Genomic DNA, 20,951 nt, shown 5'->3' on the forward strand with positions numbered 1-20,951 from the left:
CCCACCAAACATTACATTTTTCTGCATTTTTTTTTTTAGCTTGTACTTACACTACTGGAAAAGTTCTGAGCATACTTTACATGGGGATGGGACGTTATAAAGCCTCTTGAGGGTCTTCAGTGTTATTCACCATTCTGTAAGACACAATTAAAATATACAAAACCATGAGAGATTTCTGTGAAAGGCAAATAGATTCCGACTTCTTGCTATCTGGCTTACAATCATACAACCGGCTTACAGAGGGCAACCTTAGGCAGCTTCACCAGGCAGTAGCACCAAATCACTTCTCGTTAAAAAACAACACAGACAGGCCCCTTCAGGATGCTTCTCGGTCACCCAATCTGTCCCCCTGCTAAAAGGCAGTAGAATGTACACCAATCACTAAATATAACCACGGTTAAGAAAAATGCTCCCTGGAACCACTCAATTTTCTTATATCATCTTTCAGTTTTTATTTTTTAAATGGATCGTTAAAGCCTCACCCTCTTTCTTCTTTTTGCCTTCAGTGGGAGCTTTGACATGGTTTGCAACCGACCCATGGTCTTAAAGTCTGACAAATAATCTTTTACATCCAAACAGCCCATGAATTATGAACGACTCAAGTTATAAATGGATACTTTACAGACCTAAACAAGGCCCATCGGCTGAGTATTCCGAGCTCGTGCGTGCCCATAGGTTAAAACCTGGGTATGTTCAGTCACATTACTCTGGATAATCTGTAACTAATCCAGACCCATATATAATCACAGACACACACTTCCACGCACATGGTAGATTCCTAAGCAGAAGGTTGATGTCTGGTAGAGTAATCAGTCCAGAGACAAAAATTTAAATTACAATTGATTTCTTTTGCCCACAAGTAAATTAATCTATGCAATCATTTAGCCTTATGACAGTTACCTACCCTTTTAACTCACAAAAGCTATTAAAAGGATTATTTGGCTAACATCCGCAAAGAGCTTAGAAGACAGGTACTATGTTCTGAGAAGGAATGACCTAACAGAATTTTCTTCAGCTATCACTGCTGATGTCTTTCCCCACAAACTAACACAGACTGAAAGTGCTTAAAAAGTCAAACTATGAACCAACGGGAAAGAGAAAGGCAGGATATTATATCCAGGCGGGTGGAGAAAGAACGAAGAGAGAGTATTTAGACTTCAGGCTATGGGCGTTATGTGAACTGGAACAGAAACCAAGGGGGCAGGGCGGCAACGGGATTTGCATGGGATGATTTTCTCTGCTCCATAAAGAGATGCCTGTAATATTAGCAACCAAGCCTTGTGGACAGACACGTCTTGGCTCTTCTCCATGGTTAAGAGTGGTCCAGACGCTACAGCATGACCCTTCCTCTACCACACCTGCTATAGGCTTTGGGGAAGAACTGCAGCTATTCCCGATGGAGTCCACTGGGCACAGACAGAATATACCATCCTTTCTGTGGCTCTCCCCACCCGCCTTTCCTTCCTTCCTGGAAACCTTAGGAATTCTCAGGGCAAAAGGCTGGCCTGAACGAGCTTTTCCAGAAGTAGCAGCAGTCAGCTTCTGGCCACCAGCTTTCCCAGGCTTTAAGCCTGCCCCGTGATTGCTCCCACCCCGATGTGGCAAAGGAAAGTGCTGGGTGTTTTCGGGGAGGGAACTGCTGAGAGCTGGCTGCTGCCATTTCCAAAACAATTCATTTGGCCCACATCTAGGTCTCGAGTTGCATTCTTCCTCTCCAGGAAAGGTCGCCAAGAGCAAGGTCACAGACAAGATGAGTGGTCCCAGCAGACCACAGGTCACGTACTGTGGCCTGGGAGAGAAATCCTGACACCAAAGTACTGATGGATGGCAAAGAAAAACACATAAGTCCCTTGCAATCAGCCACCCAAAACCTTTTAAAGATAGTTCTACACCAAAACACTTCTCTGTTAAATCTCTTAACTGCATTTAAAACATTTTCCCTGAAGCAGTCACAAAAAATATGAGATCATGCTGTTGACTTATTGCCAAATTTTGAGTTTAATACAGAGAGCTGTTTTGTTTTCCAAAGAGTAACAAATTAAGACTTAAATATATACAAACTTTCTGAAGGTCAGAGAGGCTAATGATAGAGAACTGGATTCCTCAGAGAAAGATTTGCTTCCAGGGTGCGGAGTGTGGAAGAGGCAAAGAACAAACCCACAAATGAAAGAAAAGATCATCTTCCATCATCGTGAAACACAGAATTAAAACTGGAACACAAGAAGATGAGATATAAAGAGCCAAAGAAAAAGCTGCAGTAACTCAGGTGTGAGATGACAAAGGCAGGACAATGATATTAGTGATACTAATGGAAGAGAAAAAAAAAAAACGGAACAGACCTCAGATGTTATAAATGAAGAGCCATTAGGATCTAGCCCAAATTTGGGATGTGAACAGAGGAGGGAGAAGGAACTTCTCCAAGAGACTCCAGATCTGTGAGCACAGACAGAGGATGACACCATTTCAGCAGAAATAAACAGGAAAGAGCTCATGAGAAAGCAAGAGGAATTCTCAGTTTTTGCTACATTAAAGCTTGAGGCAGCACGATTACAGTCTGAACGCAACGGCAAACTGTCACAGACGGGGCCACGCAGCGAGCGGGGGGGAATCCTCAGGTCTGCCTTGGTTGTTGGACTTGTGGATGCAAATGCAGTTACGGAGAAAGGAAGGGAAACCAGCGCTTCCCACGTCTGATGCCAGAGCAGAACGGCGGCCGTTGAAAAGGGTTACAAATACTCTTTGACTCAACGTTGGTCTAAAGTTCAATGGCACAGAAATACCTTCCCCGCCCCCCTCCCCCCATGTAAAGGTTGCTCAAATGCTCTTGTAATTTAAGGCCACATCAGACGGGAAACAAGCAACCCCTCGCCTGTAATTTTAGCCAAAAAAGTTCAGTCCCGAACAACGTAACTTCCGCCACCAACAAATCATGATTCTGAAATCATGAAACAATATCCCTCTTTCCCTCGGTCTCCTTTTAGCATAAACCAAAGCACCAAACCAGGTTTGATCACAGCAGCAGGTGTCACCACAATCTATAGTCGATATGCAAGTAAGAACTCACAAACCTTTGCCCTTTTTCCATTATTCATTAAATAAATTATCTGCTAACACGGGGAAAACGCTACCAGCTCCTGTTCCTATTTCTGGTACAGACAATAAAAAAAAATTCAATATTAATATGGAAATCATGGCCACAGTTGTAGAATCAGATGTAATGAACAACCCTGTCCCCAGCTTAAGTTGCTATAAAGGCAGCTTAAATTTACAATGGATGAGTCTTCATGGCAATCTGTTTTTTAGATATTAAAAATCTCATTTTCTCAGTGCCAAGGACAAGTGGAAGTGTGAAGCACTGGAGTATCAACTCTGCATTTGTCTCACTTGACATGAAATCATTTTCATTTTAGTTCAGATTTTTAATACATTCTTGGGATCCACTTCAGTTTTCTTCATTTCTCACTGTATGCAATTAAATGTTTTGAAGTATAGTTCGCCCGGATCCACAACGCCCCGCAGAAGCAAGGAGGAAGTCACCTGGTAAAGATGAGGCTGATATCACTTACTTGGAAGAGAAATTCATTTTCCCTTTTAATTTCTGAATGAGTCACATAGTAAAAAATAATGCCGCCACTTTGTATTTCACTAATACCTTCCTTGGTCAGTTCATAAAAAGGGCTTTACAAATAACGAATTAAAAGCTTTTGTCCTTGGGGAAGAGAAATATCACCATTTCGTCAAAGTAAAACATGAACAGAGGGGGTAAATTCTTGGCTTAAAGCCACAGAGGATAGGATCAGTGGCTGAACTTGGGATCCGCCTGAGGACATCGGCCCCACGACGACAATAGGGCTATTACTGAAACAGCTACTGAAATGCAGAACCAAGTCTCAGCTTGCTGATATACCTGGTGCATCGGATGGAGAAGAAAACGAGCAAATTCAGCCCTGAGAATGAAGTTCTACCACTGCTGAATCCGCAATAAAGGTAGATTCCCAACCTCATGCATAATTACAAGCCAATCCTCTCCTAGAAGTAACAGGAAATTTCAAATTATGTCCTTTACCTAAATGACGTACAGCGTAAGGTCTGTAGGAATCGTCAGGTCTTCTGGCTGGACTCTGCGTGTGTGCACACGTGCGCATACACGTGTCTGTGAACAGGGGCTTTTACCTTCCATCTGCGTCACCTTCTCTGCACTGAGGCCAGCATAAAGTAAAACAAACCTGTTACTGGTTTAACTTATGTCCAGAAGATACCTCACCTCAAAAACATCAAGAGCCCAAGGATCCATCCATTCTAGCTCATTCCAGTGGTTTACCACCCTCTCCATTACAAATTTGTACTTGATTTCTACTTTTAATGTGTCTGACTGCAGATTCCACAACAGTGTCTGACTTGGGCCACAACAACCCCATGCATCGCTCCGGGCTTGGGGCAGTGTGGCTGGAGAGCTGCCCGGCAGAAAAGGACCTGGGGGTTCTAATTGACAAGCGGCTGAACATGAGCCAGCAGTGTGCCCAGGTGGCCAAGAGGGCCAATGGCATCCTGGCTTGTATTAGAAATGGTGTGACCAGCAGAAGGAGGGAGGTGATTGTCCCCCTGTACTCAGCCTAGTGAGGCCACACCTTGAGTATTGTGTCCAGTTCTGGGCACCTCAATACGAGAGAGATCTCGAGGTGCTGGAGCGAGGGCAGAGGAGGGCAACGAAGCTGGTGAAGGGCCTGGAGAATAAATCTGATGAGGAGCGATTGAAGGAGCTGGGACTGTTTAGTTTGAGGAAGAGGAGGCTGAGGGGAGACCTCATCACTCTCTACAACTACTTGAAAGGCCATTGCAGAGAGGCTGGTGCTGGTCTCTTCTCCCAGGTAATTAGCGATAGAACAAGAGGGAATGGGTTCAAGCTGCAGCAGGGGAGGTTTAGGCTGGACATTAGGAAAAAATTCTTGACAGAAAGAGTGGTCAGACACTGAAATAGGCTGCCCAGGGAGGTGGTGGAGTCACCATCCCTGAATGTGTTTAAGACTCGTTTAGATGTGGTGTTGAGGGATATGGTGTAGGGGAGAACTTTGTAGAGTGGGGTTGATGGTTGGACTCGATGATCCCAAGGGTCTTTTCCAACCTAAATGATTCTATGATTCCGGAGAGCAGCTCCTGGTAAGCCTTACCTTCCCAGCTTAGAGCCCTTTACTCTTGAGAGATGTTCAGAGAGGCTGTTGTTTACCCCATGCTTTTAAAACTCCAGGTGCTGCATTCGTATCAAAACGTAAAGATAAATTCATCTGGGTGCCTGTACAAAAGTAGGACTAGTGTCCAAAATACTAAAGCTAATCTAGGACTCTCTAGCCCATTTTCCCAAAATAGGCCTATTAGGAAAAAAAAATAAAAAATAAAATAACAAAACCAACCGCTCTGCCATATGACTTGCGGATGTGTTATATTTGTGCCCTGGAAAGCAAGGTTAAGAACCTTCTCTAAGAACTGCCACCTCCTGAGCACACACCGTGGCTTGGCGATGTGCAGCCACCAGTTTCACGCTGCCATTGTACTGCAATGCAAAGAGAAGAGTCGGTTCTTAAGTCTCCAGGCTCCCATTTATTTAAATATCACTATTTTAAGTTAGTACATTGATCTCTACCTTGAGCATGGTCTTGTGCAGACCCTCAAGAAGGTGGGTAATATGTTCTTGTCAAGAATCATTGCTAAACAAGCAAGAAGCAAAGCTGTGGCTGCGTTTGCTGCAGCATCTGGGTTACCCTGAACTGATGTTTGCAAGGAGCACGCTGGCTCAGTTGCAAGGTAACAAGGCAGGAACTGTCATGGCAGAGATCTTATCTTAAGGGACAGGCTGTGACCTTCTAATCACAGACTCAAAGAACGGCTGAGGTTGGAAGTGACCTCTGGAGGTCATTTTGTCCAACCTCCTGCCTCCCAGAGCTGTTTGCCCTAGACCATGTCCACGCAGCTTTGGAGTATCTCCAAGGTTGGAGACTCCACCACCTCTCTGGGAAACCTGTGCCAGCGAATCGAAGGAGATCAGAGGGAGCAAGGAAGCATACTTTTCACAAACAAGAAGTCTTGAAGAAACTGCTCAGAAATTACCTCCAACCAAAGCTGTTTTCAGTCTTACCGCAACTGTGTTGGTTTACCAAACCCTTTACACTACAACCCAGCAGGAAAGCCGCATTTTGGGATTACGGTGAGGGAACAGAGTAGCTTTTTGCCAAGCCTACAGCAAAAATTTTTGATGGGATCCTCTTCTTCCTCAGAACTCTTTTAACTGAAGGGAAACCACCAAAACAAGGCTTTTCCCCTTTAGAAAACACATGCCTCAGTCTTATGACAAAGCCACAGTTGGTACACTTAAAAAAGAAAGCAAGTAAATCATTGTTTCCACAACATGCCCTGCGGTAGATCTCCACACAACAATTAGTGAAGGAGTGCAGTCAACATTGTTTCTCTTTCCTTTTCCCTCTCCAACCCCACACAAGAGAAACCTCCTTACCCAAATTTAGTGGCATTGCCTAGAGCGCGAGCAGGAGGCCAGGCTCCCGTCTCAGGCGGATGAGCAACCGATCCGCTCTACAAAGACTGAGGTCACAAAATCACAAAGTTTCCCAAACCCACCTGAGGCTTCCAGAACGGCAGAAAAGTTCATCTGCGTTTCACTGGAAAGGACCCCAAGTTACTCCAGAAGTCCCAGAGACAGACAAAAAGCAATGCAGTCCCAGTAAAAGGACATAATTTAGTATTGCTTTGCCCTTAACGACAGCTGGAAAATCCAATGCTGTCACCAAGATACACCTGTAGACACGTTCCGGCAGAGAACCCCAGGTTAAATATTCAACACTGCTTACAAACGAGCTTCAGGTCTCAACGTACCAAGCACCTATGCAGTTGTACCTCCTGAATTTCAGTACTTTGTCCCCTCCAATCACATCTAAAAACTTGCCTAGAACCAAAGGCCAGACAAGAATTAACTTTTCTGGCTAAAATTACAAGTGAATCTCGACAGCAGAAGACTGGCAGCAATGCACGCGGACTCATGGCTGGCAGCGATAGCTAACGGCTGCTACAAAGACCACTTCCGTAATGATCAAATAGGTTATCGTAACCCACATACATCAGTTTGAGCACTGAAACAGTTGAGGAAGAGCAAAATGGTCATTCACACGTGAGAGAGAATTTAAGGAGATGGTGACTCTCAGTCGGGGGGTTCAGTTCGAAATGTCTGATGCTGCATTAGAACACAGTAGAAGCTGTCATGAAGACAACACGGAAAAGCAGAGAGCTGAAGGAGCCATCCCATCCCAGCAAATTCCTACAGAGCCACAATGGACAAGACGTACCCTAAAGCAGCATGAAGATTTAAAGCACCTACATGCCAACGGCAGGGATTATACCTTGAACTCTGTGTATATGTACACCATAAGGCATATACGTTCATCTGGACAAAGCTGCAGATGGGAGATTGCCAAATCCTCGAGTCTAAGCCTGGGCCAAACATACAATAAATGAGAGGCTCATTCAAAAAAGATCCCAATTAACACTAATTACCTTGACAGTCTTCTGCTAGGAATACAGTGACACAGTAGCACTGGATATGCCAACTGAAACGAGATTCTACGTTGCCAAGTATAATGTCTGCATGCTGTGAGTACACCTCTATTGCAGAATATCGTTAGATGTGAGGATCTCTGCCTACTAAGTCTATGGAGGTATGCTCACGTGCAGTCCATACCTGTGTGGTTATGACCGTAATAATGCCCTTAGTTAAATTTCCCACCAAATGGAACCGCTCAAATGAATCACTATGCAGTATGCCATGGAAGAACTTGACCTCCTGAAGTGCCCCAGGTTTGCCATCTCCCTAGTCCAGCTAGCACCGAGTATCGGTTTTGGCACCCAGTTTGACTGCAACTTGGGTGCACCAGGATGCAGACCAAGAACACTATGCCCAACAGTGCACACTGGGAACAAAAGAAACTATCGCTATTATGGCTTCCAGATCTCAGTGGGGAGCTCACTCATGTTGGAGGAGAACCTGCCAGAGTTGCCCTGCACACCACACGTAGCAAGAGGTACCCAACTGAAGGAAAACCAGCACCAGAAGCGCAGCATCCTGCAGGTCCAAGATGGTCAGCAGTGCCTCCAGAACATCCATCTCATCCATAAAGCTTTGAAAAATCTAATCTCAGCGTGCTAATAACTGGACAAACAAACATCAGAAAACATACTAGTTTTCTCAATGTCTAGAGAACCACTAATGAAGGCTACTAGAATCAGCACTTACAGAGCCTGGCTTTTGATCTTGCAGGTTTAGATAGCGTACCTAAAGTGAGTATAGCCTTTTAATAACAGGCCTTCCTCTTCAGCTGTCAATTCCACTCAGACCCGCAGCTCGCTCATCCCAAGGAGCACACAGACGTCCAACATGAAGACTAACACTCAGTTGCTAAGCAGGTCACGGCCAGTGACAGGCAAGTTCAAGAGCACAAAAATGGGAGGTACTGCAAAAATGTAGAACAGCCCCAAGAAAAGGGACCACTCATCGGCCTGGATAGGCAGAGACCTTCCTTCATCCATGACTCTCCAGGGAACCCCTACGCACTTTAGTAGATGCCACCAAACCTTCCTTAGCAGAATTCAGAAACTGTACTTGCCATCAGGTCACTTGACAGAGGGATATTCATTCAAGACAGGAGTACCGCAAACCCTTTGGCAGGACAGAAAACTGCTACTCCCCAATCCTGTGCAAATATCAAGGTGCCCAATGGAAGATGCCCAAATGCAAGAGAGATGCATATTCAGCTGAAGAACCTACACCCAGTTGCTGATTTAAGAAAAGAAACCAGTAGTGTACCTGGCATGACTAGCACCAGGAGCAAGCACAGAAGAGAAATAAGTAATGCCTTACGATCCTTTATTTTTGCATTGCTGTAGGGAACATAAAAGTATTGAGAGAAATGTGGTATCACTTCACAATAGCAACTGTATTGCATAAAATTTAAGAGAAGTATCATCTTTTTAAAAACAGGTTTTGGATTTAAGATCACTATCCCCTTTTCCCAAACAGTAATCTGATAACACGCTGCACAAACAGTAAACCAGTTAGGAACTTTACAAAACATTAAACGGTGTTCTGAAAAGCTCTGCAAGTTCTCAGTTATTTGTAGTAAAATAAGCATGCAACCCTTTTCCAGCCCCAAACAAGCTTGCATAACATTGTGCCATAAAAGGAGACCATAAGCATGGCAGTCTCGCTCACGTCTGCCCTCTGCCTTATGACTGAAGGGAGGTTTGAGGGACAGTCGTAGGGCACCCATCTGTTGTCCACTTCAGAGTAGGATTAGCTATCAGAGAATCCACGGGTTCACCAGCAATGCTGGAACTGGGCTGGGATCTGGCAGATGCATCCTCGCCCCCGCAGCAGATCAAACAAGTCTCCGTGCCCCTCTCCATCCCAGGCCCTTGTCAACTGGTTGCCCTTAAAAATATTGGCCTGTGGCTCTACCCTCCTTTTCTGCTCTCCCCTCTTCTTCCTCTCTGATGACCCAGGTGTTCATCAGTTCCAACTCTAAAGGTATTATCTATGTCAAGCAAACAGTCTGATCCAAGTTTTCTTTTTAGCATGCTTTGCCAGAAAAGCCGTGGGGTTCCCTCACCCCTGCAGAGGTACATGGTTCAGCAGATGCGAGAGGAAGAGGGGAATCTTCTTTGTCCGAGGTAAAGCTGTACCCTGGCAGGTTTATTCCCAGGAGACTCCATCTTGTTTCTACCCACTGACTAGTTTAGAAGACACAGACACGACGACTAGCAGTGATGAAAACATTCTGGTTTTATTGGTGTTATGAAAATAAAATTTAAAAAGGGGGCACTTAGCAATATACTTTCACAATTTCAGAGTTCAAAAGGCTTCATTATGTGGAACAGCATGCTTGAAAAAGAACAATATCTGTCCAGGAGAAGGCCATGTGTTTGTCTGAGGTGTTTTTCATGTGGTTGCTCATTGCCTGAATTCCATGATAACGGCATATGAAGGAGAGGAAGAGATCGGTAAACTACAGGCCTTACTGCTACAAGTGTACTCTGTACAGAAACCTCATCTACTCTCTTACGTGTACGTACAAATAAATAATTCCCGAACACCTATCAGAAGTGGCACTATCATTGAAGCAAACATCACCTGGACGCCCAAGGAGGACATCCCAAGAGCAGGCACAGTTCCTCCCGCTATCTGTCCCTCCAGCCTAGACAGCGCGCCCCAGGTGGGAGATCGCTCGCCAGCTCAGTATTATTCTCGCAAAGGCCTTCTCCTGCTTAACATATGAACAGGGATTTATAGGAGTGACTGTCTGGAACACTGCTTAACAATGCTAATAGCGGAGTTCCAAGAAATCAGTAGTTTGGCAATTACAAATACAGCAATACATGCTGAAATATGTGCTCACGCTTGCTAAACCTGTAATCCAAGGGGTGGTTTTTTTCTTGGTTTTTTTTTTTTTTTTTTTTTTTCCCTCCCTCCCCATAATAAGTGGTTTAAATTTAGTAGGAATGATTCACTCGGTGCAGGTTTGCTTGCTTTATTTATTTAATTTTTTTTCTGCACTTGGAATCCATCTTGGATGACATCTAACAGGAAGACTGGAGGAGGGAGGCAGAATCTGGCTTTCTAAAGAAAAGCCAGCCCATTAAATGCCATGTCGTCCGTAATTTTGTCGTAACTTAAGTATCTCTACAACTTGGTAATTTCCTCCTGCAATAAACAGCAGATACCGGGCAGACACGTACCCAATCAGTATTCTAGTGCTACTTTTGCTCTAGGCTGGGTTCAGGCCAAAAAAGGTGCATTCCCTGTGGTCTTAAGACATACCCATCCCCAGATGGTCTCCTCCGGCATCGGATCCGACTGCAGGAGCCTCCTGTGCTGCTCTCAACCCAACCGGGCTGAGCAGCACCTTTGCCTTGTATGAGCCAGGCTTGGGGGCAAGGATTACATACCCACTTGTGTATTATCCATAAAAAACCAAAAACATCCCCCCCTACTTTGAGGCTTTGATTGTGGAAGTCTCCAATTCTGCTGGTCTCACGCATAACTTTGGGGGCTTCTCCTAGAACCCATGATCCTTGCTGCAGACAGGGAGGAATTAAGCCAAGTTTAGTCGAGCTGCGCTGCCCAGCCAGCAGCGCAGGGGGAGGACAGGGCTGTTCAGCTTCTGTGCTCTACCTGCCACCAAAAAAGCAGCAGAAAGCCTTGACCACAGACGCAGGACTTTGGCAGGCGGCTTTTGACGCATGGAAGGTAACTGGGAAAGAGGTAGGCTGAAGAGCAGATGACAGCTTTGGGACAGCACCGTAGGACTCTTACGGCAAAACTTTGCTAAATATATCTGCAGTGCAAAGTAGGTGGGTCAGAACATACCTCCAAGAGAAATCCGTATTTGGAAGCATGGCCCAAGTGGCAAGCTATATGTTCAAAGCGGGCATAAGCACAAGCGTAAGGGCTTTAAGCAAGAACACTTGAAGGATTTGGAGTTTCCCTCCCCCCCTCGCACATACACATTCAGACAGAAGCAGAGAGCAAGCCTGCAATGTAAAACACTCTTTAGGAAGCAGGCCAGAAAAATCAACAGATGCACAGAGAGGTGAAGTGGCCTCCAGTCTCAAATGAAATTATTTAGGAAGCTTGGAACCAAATCGCAACCATGAGCTACCAGGCTGCATCCGCCCACCTGCGACTGGGCTGAGGCCCAGCAACTCAGTCCACATGTGACATGCAAACCTGCTGAACTATGAATGGCGAGACGGCTATTTCCTGACAGCACAGTACTCTCAGAGCTATATAAAACAATACTCATTCCAACGTCAAGAATCCAGTAAGATGAGGACAAAAAGTAGAAAAGAGAGAAGTTTTATTATGGAGAATTCTGAAAAACTGATGAATTTTGTTGGGCTGTGGCAGAGTTCTGCTGAATTCTCTTAGAGCAGGAAATCCGGCTTCAGCTGTGGGAATGTATTGGAAGTGTTGATAAAAGCCAAAATTGCAGAACATTTGGAAATGCATAATTTAGTAGAGGACATCCAGTACAGATTCATAAAAGGAAGGTCATGCCTGACAAATCTGCTGAAATCCTTTTTATTATACGACCAAATCGTTAGGTTAGACAAGAGTGAAACAGTGGACGTAACTTATCAGGATCTCAGGAAAGCATTTGATTTTGTACCACTCAGACTGATTTACAAACTCATAAAGCATCGCGCAGGGAAAAGAAATTGAAATGGATTAAAGAACATTTTAGGGATAAGAACAAAAGCAACGCAGTGAGCGGAAGGAGCCTGAAAGAGAGAGGTGTAAAGGTCAGTCTGATGCTAAACGGGTAAAAATGGGCTCAGCTATCATTTTAGAGGCAAGAATAGCCGAGTCTGGTGACAGGACTGCAGAAGAGCGTTACTAGTGGTTGGTAAATCAGGAGGAAATCGGGTGCAGAAAGAGGGATGAGCGAGGCTCGGCATTTGACAGAAGGACATGGAAGGTGCTGCCCCAACCTGTGGGATTCACTTGCGCTAGAGCTAATGTGTGAAAGGACCTCCTGGCTGGGAATCTGCATTCATTTTAAAGAGAATTCAATAATTTTATGGTCATTAATAAAATCTGCAGCTATGCATGTTGTGGTAATGATATGGGTAATTAAATCTGAAGCTTCTGGGAATTAAGCTGATAGCCTGAAAGGGTCAAAAAGAAAACTCCTCTTGCACTTAATCAGAGGAATAGCTTTGCAAGCTGGATAGGTGCATTAATTGTCCAATACTGACCGCGACTTGACACACAATGCTACATCAGTTGGACCTCCAGATTGATCCGGCTCAAGTCTCAGCAAAAATTACTAACATTTCATGTAGGACACACCAACAGAAAGAGTCTTTTTGGACCTGCATGAAACCAGTTTGGTTTGGTTAGCTCCTCTTAGAGAATTTTGCATGGACAAAAGAACTTCCACTTATTCTGAGACTTTTAACAGGCTGTTGGGTAATATCTTCTCCTGAAAACTGCCAATTATTCTCACTGCTGGCAGACTGGGGATGAGGTCTGTTGCTTGATGACGATGCAAGAAGTTTTTATCCTTGTCTTTTCTTTCCTAAGAGAGTAGCAAATCTTTACAGTGTCCTCATGAGCTGGGGTAAAATTCTCCACAGAGAACTGAGCCTCAGCAACACGCTACTTGGCTCAAGGTCACCCGCTATAAAGATGAGAACAGAATGTGGATCTTCTGATTCCTACTCCTGTGCTCTGAATACCAGGCCACAGTGCTGCTGCCACCACCTGTGGGGACAGCCTTTCAATCTTTAAGGCTGTCAAAACCCAGCAGCTTTTATGAGCACTGAAATTCACTTTAAATAAACTTCATTTTAAAAAAAAAAAAAAAAAAAGTTACAGGAGAACAGGTGGACTCCTGTGACACCAGAATTCTTCAATGCACAAAGAAGCTTTCATCTCGCTGTTCTACACGGCACCTTTAAATATTCTTCTACATAAAGGCATGATATGCAAGAGCAAAAGAATAACCGAGAAACAGTAATCCCTAACAGATCAACTGTGCTTTATCTACACAGATTCTGCTTTCATAAAAGCACAGAGGAAAGAGGGGGGGGAAAAAAGAAAAGTACATTCTTATTGTTTTCTGAAGCTTAAAATAACCACAAAGTGTGAAAAATCAAAGCTGTTCCATAGAACAACTAGGAAAAAAAAGTCTCACTGAGCATTTGCGAAAGACAGTAGATGGCAGAAGATGGAATTAGAGATACAGCGAGTGCTATGGTCACCGCGCTTAGATCCTAAATTTGGTCTATGCTGAAACCAGTGTGGTTTAAATGGGAAGCATCTCCTAGAATGTATGTGCCCCATATATAATTATAGCTGTCGTTGGCAGCAAAGGCTACAGTTACGGCCACCATTACCTACCCTGTTTTCACTTGCTAACTTCTCTGAAAACTTTCTGTTTTCAAATGTAATGCAACTGAACGAAGGCAATTTCTACAGGGAACTTGCTAACTGTGAGAGACGGAAGGCAAAGGGATGGGAAGAATTAGAACAAATCATCTGTACTGAAGACAGGCAGAGTTGCCATCAATTTATTCTCGTAGCTGATTGATCCATGGAGTTTTTCCACTTCCAGAAACAAGCAGAAAACGGATTATCCATCATAGCTGGTTTTGAACCAAGCGACATTTGTGCTTTGCTTTAACACAGGGTCCAGTCTGGTGCGAGGGGAAGCAGCAGGAAAGTGGCCAAGATGACAGCTAGCAAAACATTCATTTATTCCTCACCTTCGGGCATTTCATATTTTCCAGAGCGCTGAGCTGTTCTGTAACATCTACGGGCTGTTGAGCAATTTCCCCTTGCTCCCCAAACTAACCAGTGCCACATCCAGGGCTTGTGTGAATCTGTATTATCTGCTGGACTGACAATCTACAGAAATCTCAGAAAACCCCACAAACTCACCCCTAACCAAAACGCTTCCCAGCCACGAGACAGCTATTTTCTAAACCCTTTTTGCACAAGCGTTTTCTTGGAGCTGTTTTCCCGAGCAGAGCTCTCTGCCCTTTCATGCAGTCTCTCAAGGTACCCACTCGCTCCTGTCCAAACGGGTCAGGTACCTACAGCTCAAACAGCACTTCAAAAGAGATCGTCTCAGAGCAAGGCTGACTTGCCTTCAAAGCTGCAGACCACTCTGCTGTACAGCGATAACACCACGAACAGAAACCATCTGAAGAATTATTCCAGCCCTGACTTTCATCATTTCTAGACGTGGCTTTCTGTTGCTCTGTCTCCATGCTATACCCTGTATTTTCAAAGATCACGGAAGATTCTTAACAATTTACCATTCAGACCTCCGGAGGGGTTTTTATATTTATATATTTTTATACACACATACACATTTTATTTTGAAGCCAAATAAACGATACAGTGTCCATTAACCTCATCCCACTCAAAAAAAAGAGAAGCAGCTGCTGGAGAGAAACCCAGGACCCTGGCGGTTTTACACACATGTGTAATTCAGATATGAATTAAAGTTACAATGGTTGCCAATTAAAAAAAAAAAGCCGTAAGACTTTCTGTGGTGTGGATGCGTGCTTCTACCCCTTCTGTTGCCGGCCGCTGTGGTACCACAGATGAGCCGGCAGCATCCTCCCAAAACCTGCTTCAAGGCTGCATCACCACAGGTGGGAACCACACTTTCCCGGTACGTCCCGCTGCAACACAGACTGCTAACAAGTTTCTAACAGTTATAATTCAGAAAGATCCGTGCAATATCTCCTGTGTAGCGGTGACACTAACAACCGACAATACCAGCAATAAGCTACTGTTTCATTTACCCCTATTGCCCATGCTACAAGCTTCCCATTTTTAGGGCAATGACAGAAAACCCAAAGCTTTATAATTCACACATTACTTGCATTTTGATTCTGAGCTTTTAGATAAGTTTCCTGGCATTCCGTAAGTGCATGGACGTTGCTTAGAGGGATAATCAACCAATTCACAGGTATACACACCGAAATCCAGATGGGAATGAGCATACAGCCTTTCCTATGCATGCTTTTAGACCTATCACACTCATCATCTTACCATTTTCCTGTGCCCTGGATTGGTACTACCTTGGAAAGCTTCTCTTCCTACCTGAGAACTGAAAATTTTGACTCTAGTTACTCAACAGAAGTATCCAAGTTTGGAAACTGGACGGCCACCAGAGGACTGGAGGATATATAAATCAACACATCAGTCCTAAAATGTAAAAGCTACTGTTTAATGCAATATGCCAAAAATAAAATGTGAGTTCCTCTAGACGGTCTGCAACAGGCAATTATCTAAAAAACAATTTTTCACAAAGTTCTGCACATTCCTGCTGACTAACAATTCTGCTGCCAAGCACAGGAGACTGTAGGATGAATTTCTTTCTTTTTAGTTAGTTCTATGAATATTATCCAAAATACTGACTTAGATAAAGGGGTACTCTTAGCTTCATTTATTACTTAGATCTTTATGATTCTTTGCATCCAGTTGATAATGTACTGGCGCATTTATCTGTTATATAAATCTCTCTCCCCAGCCACACAAGGATACTATTTGTTAAGCCAGTTTAACCCCTGTTTAAATATGACTTACCATTGAAAACACCACTAAATTCTCATGACTGAGGTTAGTCATAATTTAAAGAACTCCTGGACGACATTCAAAACTTACAGCAGTAAGACTGCTGCAAGATCCTCTAGAGAACAAAACAGGACAGCAGTCTTTCAAGGCGCTTGGAGACCATAAACTACATCCCTCCCTCCATTTCCACCTTTCTAAACAAGTATCTAATGCTTTTTTTTTTAGGATGTAAGTGAGCACAAGATCACTGCATGCACTGGTTACGAGTTCTGTCTCGTCTAGTAGCCAAAATAGATGGATCTTCCCAGATTCACCTTGTATTAAAAATATCTACTGTCTCTAGCTAAAGAGAATCAGAAGGGACGATATGTCTCTATAAGAAGATGCCAGTTATCAAATGGGCAAGGTATCTTAAAACAGTTATTTTAAAAGTGAAATCTTGGGGGGTGGGCATGGGGGGGTGGGGGACGGAACGCAACAGTGCGCTTGGTGAATTATCACGACAGAGTGTGCATGGTGTGACTCCAAGATGTCACTCATTCAGAGCGCACACAAAATCCTTTCAGGATCTTAGCAAGCCAACGGAGTGGGAGACGTTACGACCCAATATTACCTAAGCCTCAAACCTGGGCCTTTCCACTCTAGAAAATTACAATATTGTATTACTTAAACTGATCTAATTTCCTCCCTCATCTCTCTACAGCAACATAAAGATGCTCTTATTGCTATTCCTACAGAAACAGGGAAAGAAGTATATAGAAGTAAGTAATGCCTCACCATGTTGACACTGTCCTCTATGCAATATTACTATTCCAGTAGAAATCATCCTGCCCCTCCATCAACAGCGACACAGCTAAACCTTTCAAACACAGGCCACCAACCCCATTCCAAAATCTGAAGGGGATGGTTTTACCCTGTCCCCCCTTGCTGGCATTAAGGTGCTTGGACTACCCATAATGAGCTCTACAAGAGAAGTACGATGCATACGGTGAACTGCCTGGGTCACTGGAGAAGGTTAATGACTAGAGAATGATGGCTGATTCCCTGCACTTCCCATTTAAGGATTTGGAAAAAATAGAAAAAAATAGCAGGATAACTTTAACAGTCTCTTCTTTTAGGACTTTTTTTAGAATCCAAATCAGAAAGTAAAAATCTTAGCCATTCTCCCACTCTCCTTAGCACAGCTGTTAGCATTTGCTCTTCTTTAAGCTCTGGTTCCTGGAGTCAGTTGATAGAAAGAACAGTGGAAAAAGAAAAGCTGAGAAATGTGGAATGAATAAATACATCTTATACCCTTAAGACAGAATCTACCCCTTCACTTTACGAAAACCTGATTTAATAACAGGGGGTTTTTTGTATATTTGATGCTGTAAATAACAGCATCCATTTATTTCAAAAGATTGTTCATGCCCAACACTTGGGAATATAAAGTTCATGGCAAAAAACCAAATAGGATTGGTCTAAAAAACTCTCTTAACCTGTAAAAAGAGAATTTGGAGCCATTCTTACCTATGACTGAGACTGACCAGTCACGAACCAGCAAGTGGCCTTGTTGAGACGAGCTGCACAGATGAGCTGCAGAAACCGGGCCAAGTAAAGCAGGCTTATGGGGAAAACTGGTAACAGAGATTTGGGCAAGGGCGGAGAAGGGACGCCTGATGGCCTGAACTTTGTCAGTCATCATATATGAAGCTGAAACCCTGAGCGTGTCTTCTGCCACTTCTTCAACTGCAAGATAAAAGCCAAGTTTCTGCAAGGAGTGTTTTTACTGTAATCAGAGACTGGCTACTGGGCTAGTCTGACCGACAGTCTGACCCTGCAGGGATATTATGTTCTTAAACGTCCTGGGCACAATTTATGTACGGCCATTCCACAAGCCAGAGCGCGTGAATGTATTGTAAAACTCGGTACATCAGAAAAGACTCGCTCAACATCTACAAGGAGAAAACTGACACCATAAGTCAACATCCAGTTGGCCGGGGGAGAAGGAGGGATGACACACGCACGCATATAAATGCATTAGATCGCAGCCTCACAGCTGCTCTAAAGCAAGCCAGTAAGATTTACCTTTCATATTCTTAAAATGTTTGTAGTTTTGAAATATAAGGCATGGAACTGCCCCATTTCTCACCAGCGGAAGCCAAACTTGAAATAACAAAACAGCCTTAAGTAGTTAACAGACTACAAACTCGCCACGATTTCCAGTCAGCATTAGAGACTCGCAGAGTAACACTGTGTACCCATTAACTCCAAGTCCACAATTTGGCCAGAATTTGTTTTGCTGCATTGCAGCCAAATCACTTTTTGTGTCTGTCTTCCTCCTACGTGGGATTGCCTTAGCAGAACAGGATGCCAACGCTGAAAGCACTGACTGTCTCCGACTTCACCATCTTTGATTAAGAAGGCCCTTTTATTGCAGGATCACTTAGACTTTACAGATAACTGTTGCTGCATTGAGATGAACTTACTGGCAGGAAAAGCCTTCAGCAACTCAGGGAAGAGCAACCAGAATATTAAGCCTCCCCAAGTGAGTTATTCCAGAAGGCCAACGCAGTTAGAAATTATTTTCCTAACACCAACGTTTTGCTGAAAATTAGGTCGGCTATTTCTTGTACTCCCCGCAGCCGACACAAAAACCAGCTTATTCCTCATTTCCTTACAAAAAACTTTCACATCGGGTTTGAACAACTCTAGGCTAGTGGGTGGGTTATTAAAGGTTTCGCTTTAAACATCCTTGCCCTTTCCTTCTGCTGTAAAAATCCTCTCACAACTCACCTCTCCATCCTTTTACTGCTGCATTTTCGGCTTCTACTTTTCCCTCACAACTTCTTGTTTCCACTCCTGCTCCTGCCCCACATTCCCGTCCCGGTTTTGTTTGTCTCTCCAACTGAGCAAGGGAAAGAACGTCCTACAGCTGGTCAGGAACTGCCTCTCTGATGGCTGATTAACAGTAATCAAAGACCACAATCTGTATGTCTACTCCTATAACCACATTTCTGAGGGACCAGATATGTAACAGTATCAGGTGTTCCACAGCAACGGGCAAGAATTCCTCCAACTTTAATCAAGGCTGGCACATATCCTGAAGGATCCCTTTTCCATTTCATTTTACGTCTAGCACTTTCTGTATTATGAATATGGGTAAATAGCAGTTACCACTTAATTTCTCTTTACCTTTTCATATTTCTATTCTGTCTCACCATTGTTTTTATTCCTAAATGGATGTTCCAATACTTATAAACTGGCTCAGGACGTTGCATCAGCCACCAACTTGTGCTCTGTATTCAGATACGAGCAAAGGTTTTTTGAGACAGAGAATTAAAAATCTAATCTATGATGTGGGACGTAAAGCACCCAAGGATGTAACAGACATCTGTAGCTTACCATAAGGTCATATGTACCATGACTTCCTCCTTCCAGTTTTACAGATCTGAACAGCGACAGTACTTGGCATGCATATAAAGGCTATTTTCCCTCATCAGAAAAAAGTAAGTATTTTCTCACTTATTAAACAGAGCTTAAAGATCTGAATGAGCCTGGTAAAGGTATTGCTTTGTCATTTCCAGCAGCAGTCACTTAAGTGACAGAAGGTAAAGCTATTTATCATAGCATCACGGAGGAACACAAATGGCAGCAAATGAACGACCCGACAATACAGAATTCCAGTGAAACTGAGAGTGACAAAACGTTGGGACCTCACTTTTCGCCCTGATTTACAGTACAGCAAATGCAACAGCAGAGTGCCGGTAAATCAACACGGCGAGGCATTTGTTTTAAGGCGGTACAAAAGTAGAAAAGCACATTCTGGAGAATTAATTCTATTTTATTTTTCCTGGGAAAGGGAGAGGCCCTGCAGCATCTTCCAGCCAAACACTGACATAGTTTTCAGCAGAGCACGAACACTGTGCTGTAAGAAGTATCACAGGTTTGATAGTGTTGAGGGAGATGGGACAGTATCATCAGCTTCACCCAAAACTGTTGCTTTTCTTCCTAACGGTAAACATTTATGCAGTGCCTGAGAACCTAGAGCAATAAGCAAATAGTTAATTACTGAAGGATTTAAGGTGCTCTTTACAGCTGAGACTAAACTGTCATCATCCCATCAATTTTAATAAAATAAATGTAACCGAAAATCTAAACAGACCAGTGTCTCTTGTCTGTTCTCATTCAATCTTCATTATAATTGCTCTACAGCTTCAACAAGGCTTGTGGTCTAGGAACAAAAAAATAAAACTGTGAACGACTTTTGTTTTTAATCACAGGAAAACAGAACTGCGTCTGCCTGCCTCGTTAGCTTTGCGAGTTTAAACAGTGACCAAACCACTTGAACTTGTCTGCGAGACACCCACTTTCTATGCTAAAAATACTAATAAAAAAAAAATCTGCTGTTAAATTCCTTTTGCGAAGAAATAAAAAACAAAAAAAAAGAAAGCCAATATGTATTCCATGCTGAAAACGAGCTTAGTATATTTCTTCCACCTTGATTACCAACCCTAGATTGCATTCACAATCAAAAAAAAAAAAATGCTAGGAAATTATTTGCATTCATATTAGATTTCATAAGAGAAGAGTAAAAAAATATTTTGGAATTACATTTTTAGGTTACTTTTTAAAAAGTTCTACTAAAATTTTGAATAACTATTCCAAAGCATAAGCTTACTATAACATTTCATGTAAAATAGTTATTTATTCTTCTGGGGAGGCGAGGAAGGGAGGGAAATAAATGCAACTCCTGTACGGTACAGCAGAAGCACCTGGAAGGAGAGTCTCAAGAGCTAAACCGCTTTGCCCTCTTTTGCAC

General features: G+C 43.4%; 1 protein-coding gene across 15 annotated transcripts in view; it reads right to left on the reverse strand.

Moving 5' to 3' along the window:
* Positions 1–20,951, reverse strand: part of HMBOX1 (homeobox containing 1) — a 117,031-nt gene that overhangs the window by 68,056 nt on the left and 28,024 nt on the right. For 13 of the 15 annotated variants that reach the window (XM_063330721.1, XM_063330716.1, XM_063330709.1 and 10 more), the window contains exon 2: positions 51–134. In XM_063330721.1, coding sequence (XP_063186791.1) covers positions 51–73 — 23 coding nt within the window. In that variant the 5' untranslated portion in view covers positions 74–134. The remainder of the gene's footprint in view (positions 1–50; positions 135–20,951) is intronic. The other 2 variants (XM_063330712.1, XM_063330713.1) reach the window with 1 other exon arrangement.

The sequence above is a fragment of the Chroicocephalus ridibundus genome, chromosome 3 (genome assembly GCF_963924245.1).
Source record: "Chroicocephalus ridibundus chromosome 3, bChrRid1.1, whole genome shotgun sequence".
NCBI classification, from domain to species: domain Eukaryota; kingdom Metazoa; phylum Chordata; class Aves; order Charadriiformes; family Laridae; genus Chroicocephalus; species Chroicocephalus ridibundus.